General features: G+C 32.6%; 2 protein-coding genes across 3 annotated transcripts; both read left to right on the forward strand.

Annotated features, from left to right (window-relative positions):
• Positions 1-638: 638 nt before the first annotated feature.
• Positions 639-4,870, forward strand: LOC132757713 (CCN family member 3-like). Its single transcript, XM_060749070.1, has 7 exons — positions 639-821; positions 1,255-1,365; positions 2,101-2,154; positions 2,499-2,606; positions 3,133-3,204; positions 4,087-4,198; positions 4,671-4,870. The coding sequence occupies exons 1-7, from the start codon at positions 692-694 to the stop codon at positions 4,795-4,797; spliced, it is 714 nt and encodes a 237-aa protein (XP_060605053.1). The 5' UTR covers positions 639-691; the 3' UTR covers positions 4,798-4,870.
• Positions 4,871-7,640: 2,770 nt separating this feature from the next.
• LOC132757715 (CCN family member 3-like) lies at positions 7,641-14,047 on the forward strand. 2 transcript variants are annotated; one of them, XM_060749081.1, is made up of 7 exons: positions 7,641-7,815; positions 10,743-10,856; positions 11,473-11,529; positions 12,451-12,555; positions 13,159-13,236; positions 13,540-13,651; positions 13,844-14,047. In XM_060749081.1, exons 1-7 carry the CDS (start codon positions 7,707-7,709, stop codon positions 13,968-13,970), a joined length of 702 nt encoding a protein of 233 aa, XP_060605064.1. In that variant the 5' UTR covers positions 7,641-7,706; the 3' UTR covers positions 13,971-14,047. The 2 variants fall into 2 exon arrangements, with proteins under 2 accessions (XP_060605064.1, XP_060605063.1); XM_060749080.1 differs by having other exon boundaries at positions 7,646-7,815; positions 11,470-11,529.
• Positions 14,048-14,815: the final 768 nt, after the last annotated feature.

Raw genomic sequence — 14,815 nt, forward strand, 5'->3', positions numbered from 1 at the left:
ACCAATGAAAATTGGTGAAAGAATCTCCCCCAATTGAAACTTTGAAACCATTTAAACATTAAAATTTGACATATGCTTTTCTGGTGGTTTGGTTCTTTTAATTATCTATCTATTTATTTATTTTTTAATATATATATACGAGTATATTATTTTTTCCTTTGTCTTTTGCGACGCGATGTTAGTTCTGATGTCCATATGAATGTAAATACTGTTCTTTATAACTTAAAAAGAAACAGCAAGCTGGCTCTTTTACAAAGGAACAAACTTGAATCACTGCCTTTTAAAGGGTATAAAGCTACATCTAATGAAAGATTTATCAGTAACATTATGTTTGTTTCAATAATCTGTGGGTAGATTTTTGAAGAAGTTTCAACAAAAAAATCTCTGGTTATATCTCTGGTTATCAACACTCCAGTATATCATATATAAACAAAATAAAATGTTCCAGAACAAAATATATGTGCAGTATGACCTTTTGGGAGTCAGGTTTGCAATGGAAACACACACAAATCAAGCGATCAATTCGTTCATGATCTTTACCGTCCTAAATCATTTTAATGTGCCCATATTTGGACACTGTTATTGTTATCGGTGTCCCCTAACAGCTGTCTGTCCAGGTCAAACTGCTAACCTATCTACAACTTAATCATTCGTTCACTTAGGTTACACTTTCACCTGGACAAGGATCATCATGAAACTGTGTACGCTTTTCTTTATGTGTTTCGCACTAGTGTCATGTTTCGCGAAAGGCGACGATTTAACGGGAAAAGCCAAACGGTTTATTCTCTCATTTGCAACTGACAATGGAGGCGGCGATTCGGGTAAGTATATATATTTAGTTTTTTTTTATAAATATAAAAGGTGGCAAATTTTAAGAAGTATCATGCGTAAATTATGTTTTTTCTCCAAAAGGATCTACACTAGTTTAAAGGGGTTTTACCTGCAAATGAACAGAAATTTATTAGTCTTTGCCACCAGTATAAAGCCAGTTCAGCCTGCACATAGTCCGACCAGGCTCTATACTCAGTTTTTGTATTTTGTATATTGAACCCCCTTTAATCTGGAATAGACTGTTACAAATGCAAAGCAGGCCTTATTCAATAAAAAAATACACTCTGAAAAGACTGGATATGCAATCAAAAGTTTATGTCTGTGAAATTTAATATTAATGAGCTGAAATAAGCTACCATGTACATGTACATGATTTTGTTTTGTGAAGACAAATAAGTAAACTACTTTTTTCGTCTGTTTCAGGCTGTTCGGATAAGTTAGGCAACTGTGAGGCGTACGGTGCCGCTGTCTGTTCAAATTCGATGTATACCCAGTGGGTAAAAGACAACTGCAAGTCGTTCTGCAATTTATGCTGTATGTTTCTATTGTTTTGTTGTAGTTGTTGTTTGTACACTCCACACACAAAGAAAAATTCCATGTCACATCTGAAGAAAGTTACAAATTTATTTATAAATGAAATATTGAGAAATATTATTGAAATAAAATGCGTAATTTCATTTTCCGTATCTTTACTGTAAAAATTATTTTTCACTGCAATGAAAAGTAGTTTTCATATTTTCACTGGTATATTGCGAGACTTCTTCTAAATTAAGCCGAAACGCAAACTTTAGGGGAAAGTCTTTCAAAATGCAATGTCAAAAAGGAGAGAAAAATGTATATAATAAACAGAAAGTTCTTTACTATAAATACAGAATTAATTTTCACCTTGTGGCACGAAAATTATCATTTTTCATTCGTGGCTACCACAACTCATGAAAAAATACTTACGTCACTCGATGAAAATAAATCATGGATTTATAGAAGAAATATAAATATCCTGTATTTTTTATGATATATATTTATTTGGTATATTAATGGGCAAAAAGATATTTGATTTGAGGCAAAAGTTTTTTAACACAACCATTTTAATAAGAAAAACAAATATACATGTATTGGATTTAAATATAATCTAACGCCTGTAAGGTTGAAATTAGCTGTATGTAAACGTTTGTAAACCTTTTCAAACATTTTTAGACGTTAGAATGTAAAATTATCGCAAACTTATGCGAGTTTTATATTGGTATGTATTGTTTTTAACATTATTCACAGCAAGTGGAGGCGGAAGTTTGACACCACCACAGCCAGAACCCATCCATTCTTCAGGTAAACTAAAACGATATGATTGCAGGGAAGTAGATACTATATAGCAAGTTTTTTTGGCCATTTAAATAGTGTAATATAGTTTATTAACACCTACTCTCACTGAGGCAGGCCTCAAACGGAACTGTACTTTTAGCAGCCATCAGTTTTACCCAACAACATTGCAAGCATATCCTATATAACCGGTTTTGCGTGATATTTCAATGTCCATGAGAATCAGTAAGTACTGTTTCCGGTTGTGTAAAGCTTGGTGCGGTATTGAATATCTTAACTTAAATATCTTAACATACATATTGTGTTTGTATAAATTATAACACACATGAAAATTGTTGTAATATTATTTTCAGGAGGATGTTCCGATAAATTATCCAACTGTAACCAGTACGACCCCTCGGCTTGTCAAAATTACGCACAATGGGCGAAAGATAACTGCGCACGGACATGTAATTTGTGCTGTAAGGTTTCTACGTTTAAACTCATTCCTTCCTCATTCGAAATGATTGATAAGTACCACGTGCATTTTAACCAGTTCATACATTTTTATCTCTAAATAAGACAGTATAGTTAGAGTAATTAAACAATTAAGGAAGGCGGTCATGTAAACGTATTGACCTAAATTAAATGAGTAATTTATCAAAATTTAAAAAAAGTTCAAGTTATGCTTAAGTTTAAATAATTTTATATATCTGAAGTAGCATTGGTATAACAAAGAAAGTATAAAAAAATATTGATAATACTGTAATAATTGGTTAGGAAGCAGTTACCGAAGCTCAGTGGTTATAACCCATCATTACCTGAACGAACCCCAAAACTGTATTTAAACTTTCAATCAGCTTAGATCAAAACGAGTTCAAAAGTCACAAAAAAGTCTTAATAGCATCTGTGTCACTTTAAGTCAAACACTAAATAATATTGAAATACACAGATGAATGATTAGATTACAGTTTCCACGTCATTATTGATCATGTTTTTGTTATATAGCAAGCGGATCTACAGGAGGTGGTGCCATGCCGAGTGGTTCCGGAGGAGGTTCGATAACTGGTACCTCGTCAGGTGAATTTACAAGCAGCTCTAAATGAGCAGCGTCACTACAAAACCAACGTAATGCGTTTGCGACCAGCATGGATCCAGACCAGCCTTCGCATCCGCGCAGTCTGATCAGGACCCATGCTGTTCGCTTACAAACCCTATTACAAGTAGAGAAACTGATAGCGAACAGCATGCATCCTGATCAGACTGCGCGAATGTGCAGGCTGGTCTGGATCCATGCTGGTCGCAAACGCATTACGTTGGTTTTGCCATGACGTTCCTCAAATATAATTAGTTACATATCTTAACGTCACAGTTACTGAACTATAGTCTGTGACCTACCGAAAAATGATAAGTAAATATAACGTCATTTGCTGTAAATAAATAGAGTAAAAAGGTACAAAGAGGTCAATTTTGACTCGTTAACGCGAAGCATTATTTTTAATTCATTTAAAAAAGAACAGCACGCTCAATAGTTAACTGCACTGAAATAGTTTACTGCAACAAACTTGTGATACTGTTTTGAGTCTATACGAATGACTTTTAATTCAGCTATAGCAATCTTTAATTTCAGCTTCAATGAAAAAATGTGTTTTTATTGTATGGAAGCAGTAGTGAGTAGTGTGTTATCTAGTTGTTATGCCATCCGGGCGCTTCGTTTATCCTTGTTACGAAGGATGACGAATTATGCAAAAAAATTGCACGAAATAACGGAACATTTCGCAGACTACCATGAATCCTTATTAGAAGATTGGCAAAAAGATGCAATTGCTGACTATGAGTGCATAACTTTTATCTTACACAAAAAACAATGATAAAAAGTTCGTTTTGATCTTATTGAAAGGCTTTTTAGCAAAGTACTAGTATAATATCCAAATGTTTAATGTCAAACTTGTGAACTTTCAGGATGTGTATACAATGGCCAGATTTACCAACAAGGTCAAACATGGAAAGATAACTGCAAGTATAAGTGTGAATGTGTAGATGGAAATTCTGGAAAATATCAGTGCCGTCAGCTGTATGTTTAAACCTTTTTTATTATACGTTTCTTATCTTGGAGTCAAAGTTTCTATGGCATGGTGTTTTAGGGCATTGTACATGTGTTAAAATAAATCATCCTAACCCTTAAATGACACTAGGAGAAAAGGTTAAAGTCCCGAGGTCTACCACACAATGTAGATGAAACCTCACTTTGTATTAGTCAAGTTAACAAACTGACCTCGATAGGACAGGTAAACCGGCGCGCACACACACACACACAGACACAATCTCCCACAATTACAATCATGTAAAAAGAATCTTCCTCAAAAGTAAAGCTTGAAATTCGTCAAATTGCTATTTGTCTTGTCCGTATATAAAGAAATATATCAAGATAATATTACGATAATTTAAATAATGTGTAACATATATACAAATTTTGTTGAAATTAGATAGATCTACAACAAATGTACTTGTTATATATAATTGTGCGTTAATTTTATTTTTTGCAGTTGTCTCAATTGGAACTTACCTTCATCATGCCACATGGATCCTGCTCCACCAGGCAAATGTTGCCCCACCCCAGCGTGTCCACCGTCAATCACACTTCAATATCCACCTGGTTATGTCGCAGAGTGAAAAAATAACTTTATCTTACGATTGTTGAGATATAATTATCTGTTTGTTTAAAGGATTACTACTAATAAAAGAGGTTACTCTCTCTTATGTCGAGAGTAAATCAATTATTCTCTAATCTACTATAGCAAGAAACAACAACAAATACATAGGAATAACGCTTAATATTTGGTAGTACATATTACAAATCAATAGAATCAATCGGTATTTATCTGTATCGGTTATGTTCTTGTATTTGGGATTCATCAAATGTATAGCATTGTTGCTGTATCCGAAACTCTGAAACGAAACTAAAACAGATCTGAATACGCGGTTACAAAATATTACAAAACAGAATAATATTGTGTAATCTGTAAAATAATAAATAAAGTTATGCTCATTAAAACAAAGAAAAAGCATTAAATCATGCAACTTTAATAAGTTATATTTCAAGAAAATATTTTGTGTGTGTCATGTGAAGAATAATGAAAAAAGCCTAAATATTCAGCAAGAATGTGTATTAAAATACTTCATTACAAAAACGTTTGTTGTAAGAAGGGATGGGGCGGGGTGGGGCGTATTTAAACAGGTTATTTATGTACCACCAAATGCAAGCGTCGAGTGAAGAAAAACCGCGAAAACACTATATATATACCCCACTAACCCACGAAATACACGTGCACCGTTAAAAGAAAATATTTAAGGTATCACTCCATATTTAACTTAAGGTACAGAAACCATACATAAACACTCATTCAAGCTATATCCGATACGAGAATAATTTCATTTTTATTTTATTTTACATGCTGAATTCTTTTGTAAGCCTTTTTACCCAAACGTGTTAAACTGTGCTAAGGTAACTCTTATATGAATTTTATCCTTTTAAAAGTGAAAGGGGTTTAAAGAACAAAATTACCAATAATATACAGCCTGACCAGGATGTAAGAAGTTCTCGAATCTCAGAATTTTCATTGGTTAAATGTACATGCTTTGCCAGATTCAGGTTAATCCAATACCTGCGTTTGAGCTTAAAAATATCTTTATAACCTCTGACCATGTACCGATTGCATAGATGTGCAGCCTGAACTAGATTTATACTGGTGGCAATAGTGAATAATTTTCAATTCCAGCAAGTTAAAGAACGGCTGCCTTATAGATATGAAAATATTGGGACACTTAAAGTTTGTTCATATCAAAAAGTAGTAAATTAAAATCTGAACATTTGACTCATTTCACAAGCATTGAGCCTGTGTGTAAGGGAACTCCACTGAGGTCCAAAAGCATAAAAAATAAAATTTGAATTTCTAACATAGATCAGCCAGGGCATTTAAATCAGAGATTTGCGAAAGATAAATTAAAAATAAACTAAGAAATAAATTGAAACTAGTATTTTGTGCTTTTCTTCGCCCGATTTGAGAGAAAAGCATAGCAACGATTTCAATTTTGGATCATCTTTCAAGAATAATTATTCTGGAAAAATTGCGTTAACCAATGAACACAAGTTATTGTGCTACATCAAATGGAACATTATTCTTGAAAATTATTTCCAGTCATGTCATGTCAAAAACAAACTCAGTGGAGTCCCTCTAATGTAATTGTTCGAACTTGAAATAAATGAAATTAAAACTTGTAGCTCCAAATTTAAAACAAAAAACGTCCATCCACTGTTGAGTGTTATAACTTAACCATTAGATTTTTCAAATGACAAATGCACACGTTCTAAAGATATTAAATCAGCAACAAAGTTATGGTAAAGTTTCCTCGAATTAGAATTTGACCTAGACACAAACGGTCATCTAAGGAACAACGTCAAGTTTCAAAACAATAACACGACAAGTTATCCCTAGATATTTTCAGTTTTAACTCTGTTATTGCAATGGAACTCAAATTAATACACTTGTATCTTTACGTTGTAAGTCCTAATAAAGGAATTATCCTGTTTTAAACATTTGCATGTCAAAGCTGCTAATTTTAACTATAATTATATTTACCACTTTTATTCAAAATTCTGGAAATTCTGGAAAGATTATTGAAAATAAAAGTAAAAGATGTTTAACAATAACCCCCCCCCCCCTCCTACACCGGCATGAGCGATATTCAATTATGAACACTAAATGCACTAAAAAGCATTGTTTATAAATGTCCTTAATGACAACAACAAAATAACAACACTGAACTTTAAATACAAGTTCAGATTAAGGTAATTATGAAATATAATGAAAAATAATGTCATTGTACGGAAGCCAGATAAGGTTATTTCAAACTCATGAATCCCCGATTCCAGCTTAGTGAATTCATAATTTTACCTTCGTGAATTCAAGATTTCAACAAACAGAATTCACGATAACAACTTCATGAATTCACGATTTCAACTTCACGAATTCACGATTTCAACTTCATGAATTCATGTTTTGAACTTCACGAATTCACTTTTTGAACTTCACGAATTCACGAGTTCATCTTCGCGGTTTCAACTTCATGAATTCATATTTTGAACTTCACGTTTCAACTTCACTAATTCAAGATTTCGTCTTCATAAGTTGAAATCGTTTAATTAGGAAGCTGAAATGATTCAGTTGAAGTGAATTCGTGAAGTTGAAATCGTGAATTTTTTAGGTTAAAATCGTGAATTAAATTCATGAAATCAAGAAGTTAAAATATCGAAACTATGAAGTCGAAATCGTGAATTCGTGAGTTCTGTATGTTGAGATCGTGAATTTATTAAGTTGAAATTGTGAATCCCTAAAGATGAACCCGAGAATTCAAAAACTTGAAAAGTCACCAGCGATCTTCCGTTCAATAGAGTTACAAATTACGTTATCTTTACGTCTTACACGATAGTGTACAAAGGTCAAATTTCATAAGAGCAAAGGTTATCATCAACCTCGGATATATTCTCTTCCACTTTCCTGTTACTTGCAAGAGATACCAACATGCAGACGACTTTAGTTTTTATTTTGAGTACCGGACTTGTTTCGTCCCTGCTGAGAGGCGTTGAGTCAAGGGACATTGATAAAAGATTTATTCTTTCTTTTGTATCAGGTAATGTTTTTGGTATATTCCTTTACACTTCTTTCAAGAGTATTTTGTATTTGTTTCTTAATTACTGCTCATTCTCGAACCTGAGATGTTTGGGTTTTTTTATTCTCTGTCCGATCCTGAAGCTGGTTTCATATTGTGCGGTTATTGACTAATGCTGTCCCGGTCACGTGTCCACAAAAGGGGGAAAAATCTGGATAGAAACTTTTTTCCAATGCTTATGACCATATGTTTTTATTCTATTTTAACTAAATAAAATATGTACTTTAGTGGACTGGAAATGATATAGAATTGTGAAACTATAGGGTAAAAATACATGGTTTGTTTTCAAGAAATTCAACAATTTTAATCGCGTTCTCTAAGAATTATCCATATTTTGCAGTTTTAATCCATTGTTTAGATTCAATATCATAATGTTTTAATGATTAGTTAACTAATACATGTATAACTTTTGTTTTAATCCTGATCCTGATTTTTTAACATTTTATTTTATCTTTTATTATCATTATTATTATCATTAATATTATTATCATTATTATTATTATTATCATCATCATTATTATTATTATTATCATCATCATCATCATCATCATTAGACCAAAATTGGCCGCTAAAATAATAGAAATTAAATCAACATGCCTCTAGATTCATGCTTATTTTCATGAAAATTTTAAAAATGTATTCAAAAGTAAGATATTACGAAGAAAACAAAGAAAGTAATTTACACATTGCAAATTGTACAAACAATGCACGTTAGTTACAAAAAAAGGTCAAAATATACATAAATACCTCTTACTGCGTTAGCGTTAAACGCAGTAGAATTATAGTGATTGATACTGTAAAATCAGTCATTAATCGCACATAACATGAAGATAATTAATTATATTGAATCTTTTCACTTTTTTAAGATCTTAATACATTTTCTAAAGATTGAATTTCTTGAAATATTTTGGCTTATCTGGAGGAGTGCAGCTTTAAGCGTCCGAAAACTAAAGAAAACCAATTATGGTTTTGCTAGTTTTTAGTTTTGACACTTTTATTTGACCTTGACCTCGTAGATAAGGTTGGCCTTCCAACTTTAGACGAGTTGCCGTTACATTTAGACCTTTATAATGCAATCTGGCTGCTCTACAAATATGCAAAGCTTTCATACTAGTATACTAGCATTTACCAAGTCAACATTCCACAACTCTTATCAGACAGTTCACTATTTTGATATAGTGTATTAAGCTATATATCCTTTCTAAACATTAGTGTTTTAAATTTAAAAGAAGTACTTCCAAAATGCTTAAATTGCATAAAAGCGGATGCACGAAATTCTTGCTTAATAAGTAAACCCCCTTATAATAGCAAAACATTTGAACATTTTATGTCACAACTGTTTTGAGAATCGACCATTAGATTATTGAAACAATATAACATTACTTTACTGCAGTAAATGTTGTGGTTTTTGTTGTTGTTTTTTTCCAAATATTTCATAAGATAAAACTGAACAATTTTAAATTCCAATGTTGCCAAAACACAAATCAAAGTACTTAAAAATCTTTTACACAGGCAGATGATCATTTGTGCAGCATTTTTCACTGATATATATGGCATACGTTGAAGAAAAATATAGTTTGCATTCATTTTTTTGCCCCTAAAAATAAAGACTTACAGTAATTTATAGATATAATTTACCCCCACCTAATAAAATGGGTTAAACCCGAAAAATATAAAAATGGGCCCTCTTCATTTAAGTTTCCCTGATATTCCAAAAATTTCGCGTTTTTCCCTTCCTTTTTTAAAAATTTTTTAACTTTTTTTAACACAAAGTGCAATAATGAATTTTAAAAAATGTCCCAAATTTTTAAAATTCAACACACGTTTTGATTTTTTCCCAAATTTTTTACTTGTTTTTGGGGCCCAAATGTAATTCTTTATTTCTTCAATTTGGGGAGACAAAAAAAGTCAATACAATTTCAGAGGGTACCCTAAAAAAAAACCAAAAAAAAGCTGATCATTTCCTAAAAACAAACAAAAAAAATATATAATGACAAAGAAATAAAAAAAATATTAGTACTTTCAAAACACTATGTTTGTGTTATTAATAAATTTGATCGGGCCATAGTTCGAACATGTCTCCTGTCCCGTTACGGAAGTCAGTTGAACAAGATTAGTTTTTGCTCCATGTCTTTAAGAAGCTTTAACGGAATGTGCCGAAGTTGCACGTTTCTTCTATTCAACGGCATTAAAGACGCAATAAACAAGAGAACGAGTGTCCACCTAAAAACGATGTAACAAGGAAGATAATTGATACTTCAAATAATGAGGAACATTTAAAATCTTTCTGGCCTTTGAATCATGCTTTTGGCATCCAAAGATAACACGCGCTAAAGTGTCACTGACATATAAACTTTCAGATTTTTATCTTCCTGGGTTAATAAGAAACATTTAGGCTAAACTACTTTGTAATAAATTCCTTACTGTCTACTGTTTCGACATACATGTCAAAACTGAAAACAAATGAAGTACTTGCACAAACGAAAATGCACAATAAATACCTGATAAAAACCTTATTAAAATTAACCCACATGTACGTCTGTAGCGTCATTTGCTTACGATCTTTTGAGGTTTCAAACATAGTTGCTCAACTATAAAATTGAGGAAAACCTGGATAATAGATAGTTAACGTTTACGATTTTTACAATATTTACTTGATTCTTACAATAATTACATGATTTTTAAATTTTTGGTTTACTGAGAATGCTCAGCAGTTGCAGTGCGGTTCTAATGATATAACTTATAGTCTTTTTACATCTATAAATTTTTAGTAGCGAGGGTTAACAAGATTGCCATGTCCGATCGGTGAACCATTACTTCATGGTCATGTTTGACAGAAATAGCCGAGAAAGAACGATTTGATTCTTGACTGAAGTTAACCATTTCAGATACATGCGCGGATGTGTTACCGAACTGTGCTGATTACGGTCAAAACGCCTGTACAGACTCACAATATGCTGCATGGGCAAAGGAAAACTGTCAGAAAACGTGCAATATGTGTCGTAAGTATGAGTTAATTCATATATTAAAGCCATTTTTCTCTAAGTCTAAAGGAATGAAATTCTTCCATTCATGAAGCATCCAGTCACTCCATTTAAGCCATCACGTATTTTTTCGTCTTTGACTAAAATATGGCATCCAAATCTTTCGGACAAAATCGTCTTGTCATTGAAAAGAGTTTCCCAAAAAACTTGGCAAAATATTTTTTTTTTTTTTTTTAAAAGGGCTGTGTCACAAACAAGAACCAAAACCGTGTCTCAAAGGTCAAGGTAACACTTTGAGGTTAAAAGTCAAACAATGGTATCATACAGTTTTTTAGTCTAAAACGGTTGTCTGTACAATAACTCTTTCGTTTTGTATAATAATTTTGTTATAGCTTGCCATACATCTAAAGCATGCCGTGGTCGTGTACCCCGAATGTGTAAGGTCAAGTTTAGAGGAAAGACTTCAAATGTTGTTCTAAAACAGATCATGACAGCTTTTTTTTGTTACGGGATATTAAAATAATTGTCAAGACCTTTGTTTTTGACTCGGAAGATCAATGTTACAATGGTTAAACAAAAAAATCGGTTTAAATGTGTCACCTCTTAACATGTGCATTTTATATCCTTCCAGCAGCTAGCGGAGGCGGAGGTGGGGTGCCTACACCTCCAAGCCCGGGTGGTGGCTCAACAGGTAAGCTTGAATATTTGTGCTCGAAATTCTTATGTCACCTTATTATTATTTAACTTAGTAAGGCCATTTTTCTTAACATATATTTGTGTATGTAAATATAATTATTATGGAAAGAGCATCTAAAATCATTGAAAGGTTTCTATACATAGTACAAACGTGACTAACGCATTTGAATACTTTCTTTTAATTCAGAACGTTTTTGCTCTTTATACTTAAATCAAACATACCTCAATTAGAAATAAAAGTATGTCAGGCATACAAAAACTTTTATGAAAGTAATTCAGGAAAATATTTTAAAGTAGCACCTTACGCTATCACTTTTGCAAACAATAGATGAAATTACAAAAAAAAAATCTTTGTATCAGATGTGAACTAAATTAGGTTATCGAAAAGGGGTTTCTCATTATCGAAAAGCCAATATTTGCCTTTTAAATGCGCATTAATTTAAGCGCTCTAATATTTAAAATAGTTCCAACAACAAAAAATATTCTTCCTTCTTTACACTGTTCATTTTCACGTTTTCGATAGTCACTATTGTATATAACATATGCACAGTGTGATATCGTTTTCAGCTATATGTAAGAAAACGAGTTCCTTTATGCACCCATATTACCATAATTATAATAAAGAAAGCGTTATGTTTATAAAACAAAGGTTTAAAAAAGGGCGAATCGTCACTCAAGTGGGGCGAATCGTCAGTTGGGCGAATAGTTATATTAACAAAAAAGGATACAAGATGTACTGGGTACTGGTGAGACATATTTTAGATTTTCAATCTATAAGTTTTAGTTCTGTTCAAGATTGGTCAAACTGAAATGAATGGAACTGCTTTCATAAAGACAAGCTAGGCGAATATCTGATATGATTTCTAGTCTTTACAAGGACCTTAACTCTTAACTTGACCTACAAAATGAATTTCAGGATGTGCGGACAAACTGAACAATTGTGCTCAATACCAAGCAGATTCATGTACAACTTACAAATCATGGGCCACTGAAAACTGTGCTAAAACATGCAATCTCTGTAGTAAGTATGTTTTCTTAGTGGGCGTTACTACATTATACTTTGTGGTATTTACTGTTAGTGGGCGTGACTCCATTATACTATGTGGTAAGTATTTACTCTAAGTGGGCGTGACTCAATTATAATATGTGGTAAGTACTTACTCTTTATGGAAGTGATTTCGTTATACTATGTGGTAAGTAATTACTCTTAGTGGGCGTTACTACATAATAGTCGGAAGAAATAGAATACTTTGTCTTAGCGTACTTTACTGACAGACCATGAAACTTAATATTTCATTTTCATCTGAGTTTATTGTTGGTTTTTCCCTCATTAACAGAAATTGAATAATAAGTTCCTTATAAAAATTTTGGATCAAATGATGTATGTAAGATTACCTATACATGAGAACTTAAGTCTTATTTGCTTCCTTTGATTTTAAAAACTGTACACTGTAGTAAAGTGAGTTAAATCCCATTTGCATTTAGTTGAAGTCTCAGAGGATTGGGGTCGTGGTAACAATAGAATGGCGCATCGCATGATTAAAATAAGACTTTTCTTAGTAAAGATGCCTTTCTGTATTAATCATCTTGCTTTTTTATATGAATGAAAATTAAAATTCTCCAGGTAGCAGCATGTCAGCAGGAAGTCCTTCATTGAACAGTGGTGGAAGCAGCGGGAGTGGAATGACCGGAACGTCAACTGGTAATTCTTTACAGTTCTTTAAATGTAGTGTACGGGTTTTAGTATACTTTTCATGCTTTGATTGACGGTCTTGACAGCTTCTACCGACTGGACAACTTGCTCTTGGAGATGCAACAAGATCTATTTATTAGTTACATTTTGCTTATAAATATAAAGTAACAATTTAAAAAAATGGCTATGGTATTTCCTGCAATTTCATAAAAAAATGAATAAAAATTATATACATCAATTAATTTATTCAAGCAATGATTCGAATTTTGTTGTTGTTGTTTTTCATGCATAAATAAATGCTTGGCTTCTCAGGGTGTGTGTACAACTCCCAAGTTTACCAGCAAGGCCAGACATGGAAGGACGCATGTAAATATAAGTGTGAATGTGTGGATGGCACATCTGGAAAATACCAGTGCCGATCACTGTAAGTGTCAAATTGTGTCATTTTATCTTTTGTAAAGCGGAGTGTTGTCAGGAGATTATCAGCTTAGTTATCTAGCGGCCGTAGGTTCGATCCTTGAAGAAGTACGACTTGACATTTGAAAATCTAAAATTTGATACTATTTTTATCTTTTTGTACTTATTTTTAGATGTTTTTTTTTCGTTCTATTTTCAGATGTTTGACATGGAGCTTGCCAGACACATGTCGAATGGATCCACCAGCACCAGGCAAATGTTGCCCAAAACCAGTATGTCCACCTTCAATCAAGCTTCAGTACCCACCGGGTTATACCGAAGAATAGAAACGAATCTAAATATTGCAACTAAAGTTGATGATCTCTTGCTTTATTACAGTTTTATCAATAAAGGTTGTTGTTTACAGTTGACTTTGTCATTTTTAAAGTAAAATGAAAAATTGATAGCAATGGACCATTATTGTTAAAATATATCTTTAAGTTAAATGATTAACCAAACAGAAAATGGTGATAAACAATGGTTTATCGTTGTTTACGATGAGACATTGTATGGTGCTGTGAGTCATGCGGTATAGCAGTAATGTGATCACTTCGTAGCGTGCAATTAAGAATGAGTAATGATTCATTGAAAAGTTTGGGATACTTTAAGTAGTTATGTTATTGCATCGGAATACGTTTTTGATAGGATGATTTCAAGAGAAATATAATTGAAGTTAAAGACCAAAGTTCTTAAGTCAGCACGGTTCCGGGTACTCTAAGTGTCCAAAGTTCATGAAACAATAGGCAATGCTCAAAAAGCAAAGTTCAATGCAATGCTCAAAAAGCAAAGTTCATGCCATTGTAAGTAAAATTAATTGTTCAAAGACCAGGGGTCTATAAATTTTATACAATGAGCAGAGTTCAGAATGTTATAAACAATTAAATGTAGCAAAAACCATTATTCAATAAGAAGTGGTAAGTGAGTAATGTAAGTAATAGGAAGAGCATCGAAACACGAGGCTATCTGATTTATACTATAGGGTGTAGCCCCCGGGTATGAATCAGATTGCCTGGTGTTTTGATGTTCTTTATCTTTTGTATCATAGTCAAACATAAAAGCATGTTCCCTGTTGTCACAATATGAAACCCCGGAGTTTCCAATGAACGAGCGTCTAAATATGACATTTCTCATT

This window comes from Ruditapes philippinarum, unplaced genomic scaffold, assembly GCF_026571515.1.
Source record: "Ruditapes philippinarum isolate M1 unplaced genomic scaffold, ASM2657151v2 ctg1722_1_1_1_1, whole genome shotgun sequence".
Classification (NCBI taxonomy): Eukaryota; Metazoa; Mollusca; class Bivalvia; order Venerida; family Veneridae; genus Ruditapes; species Ruditapes philippinarum.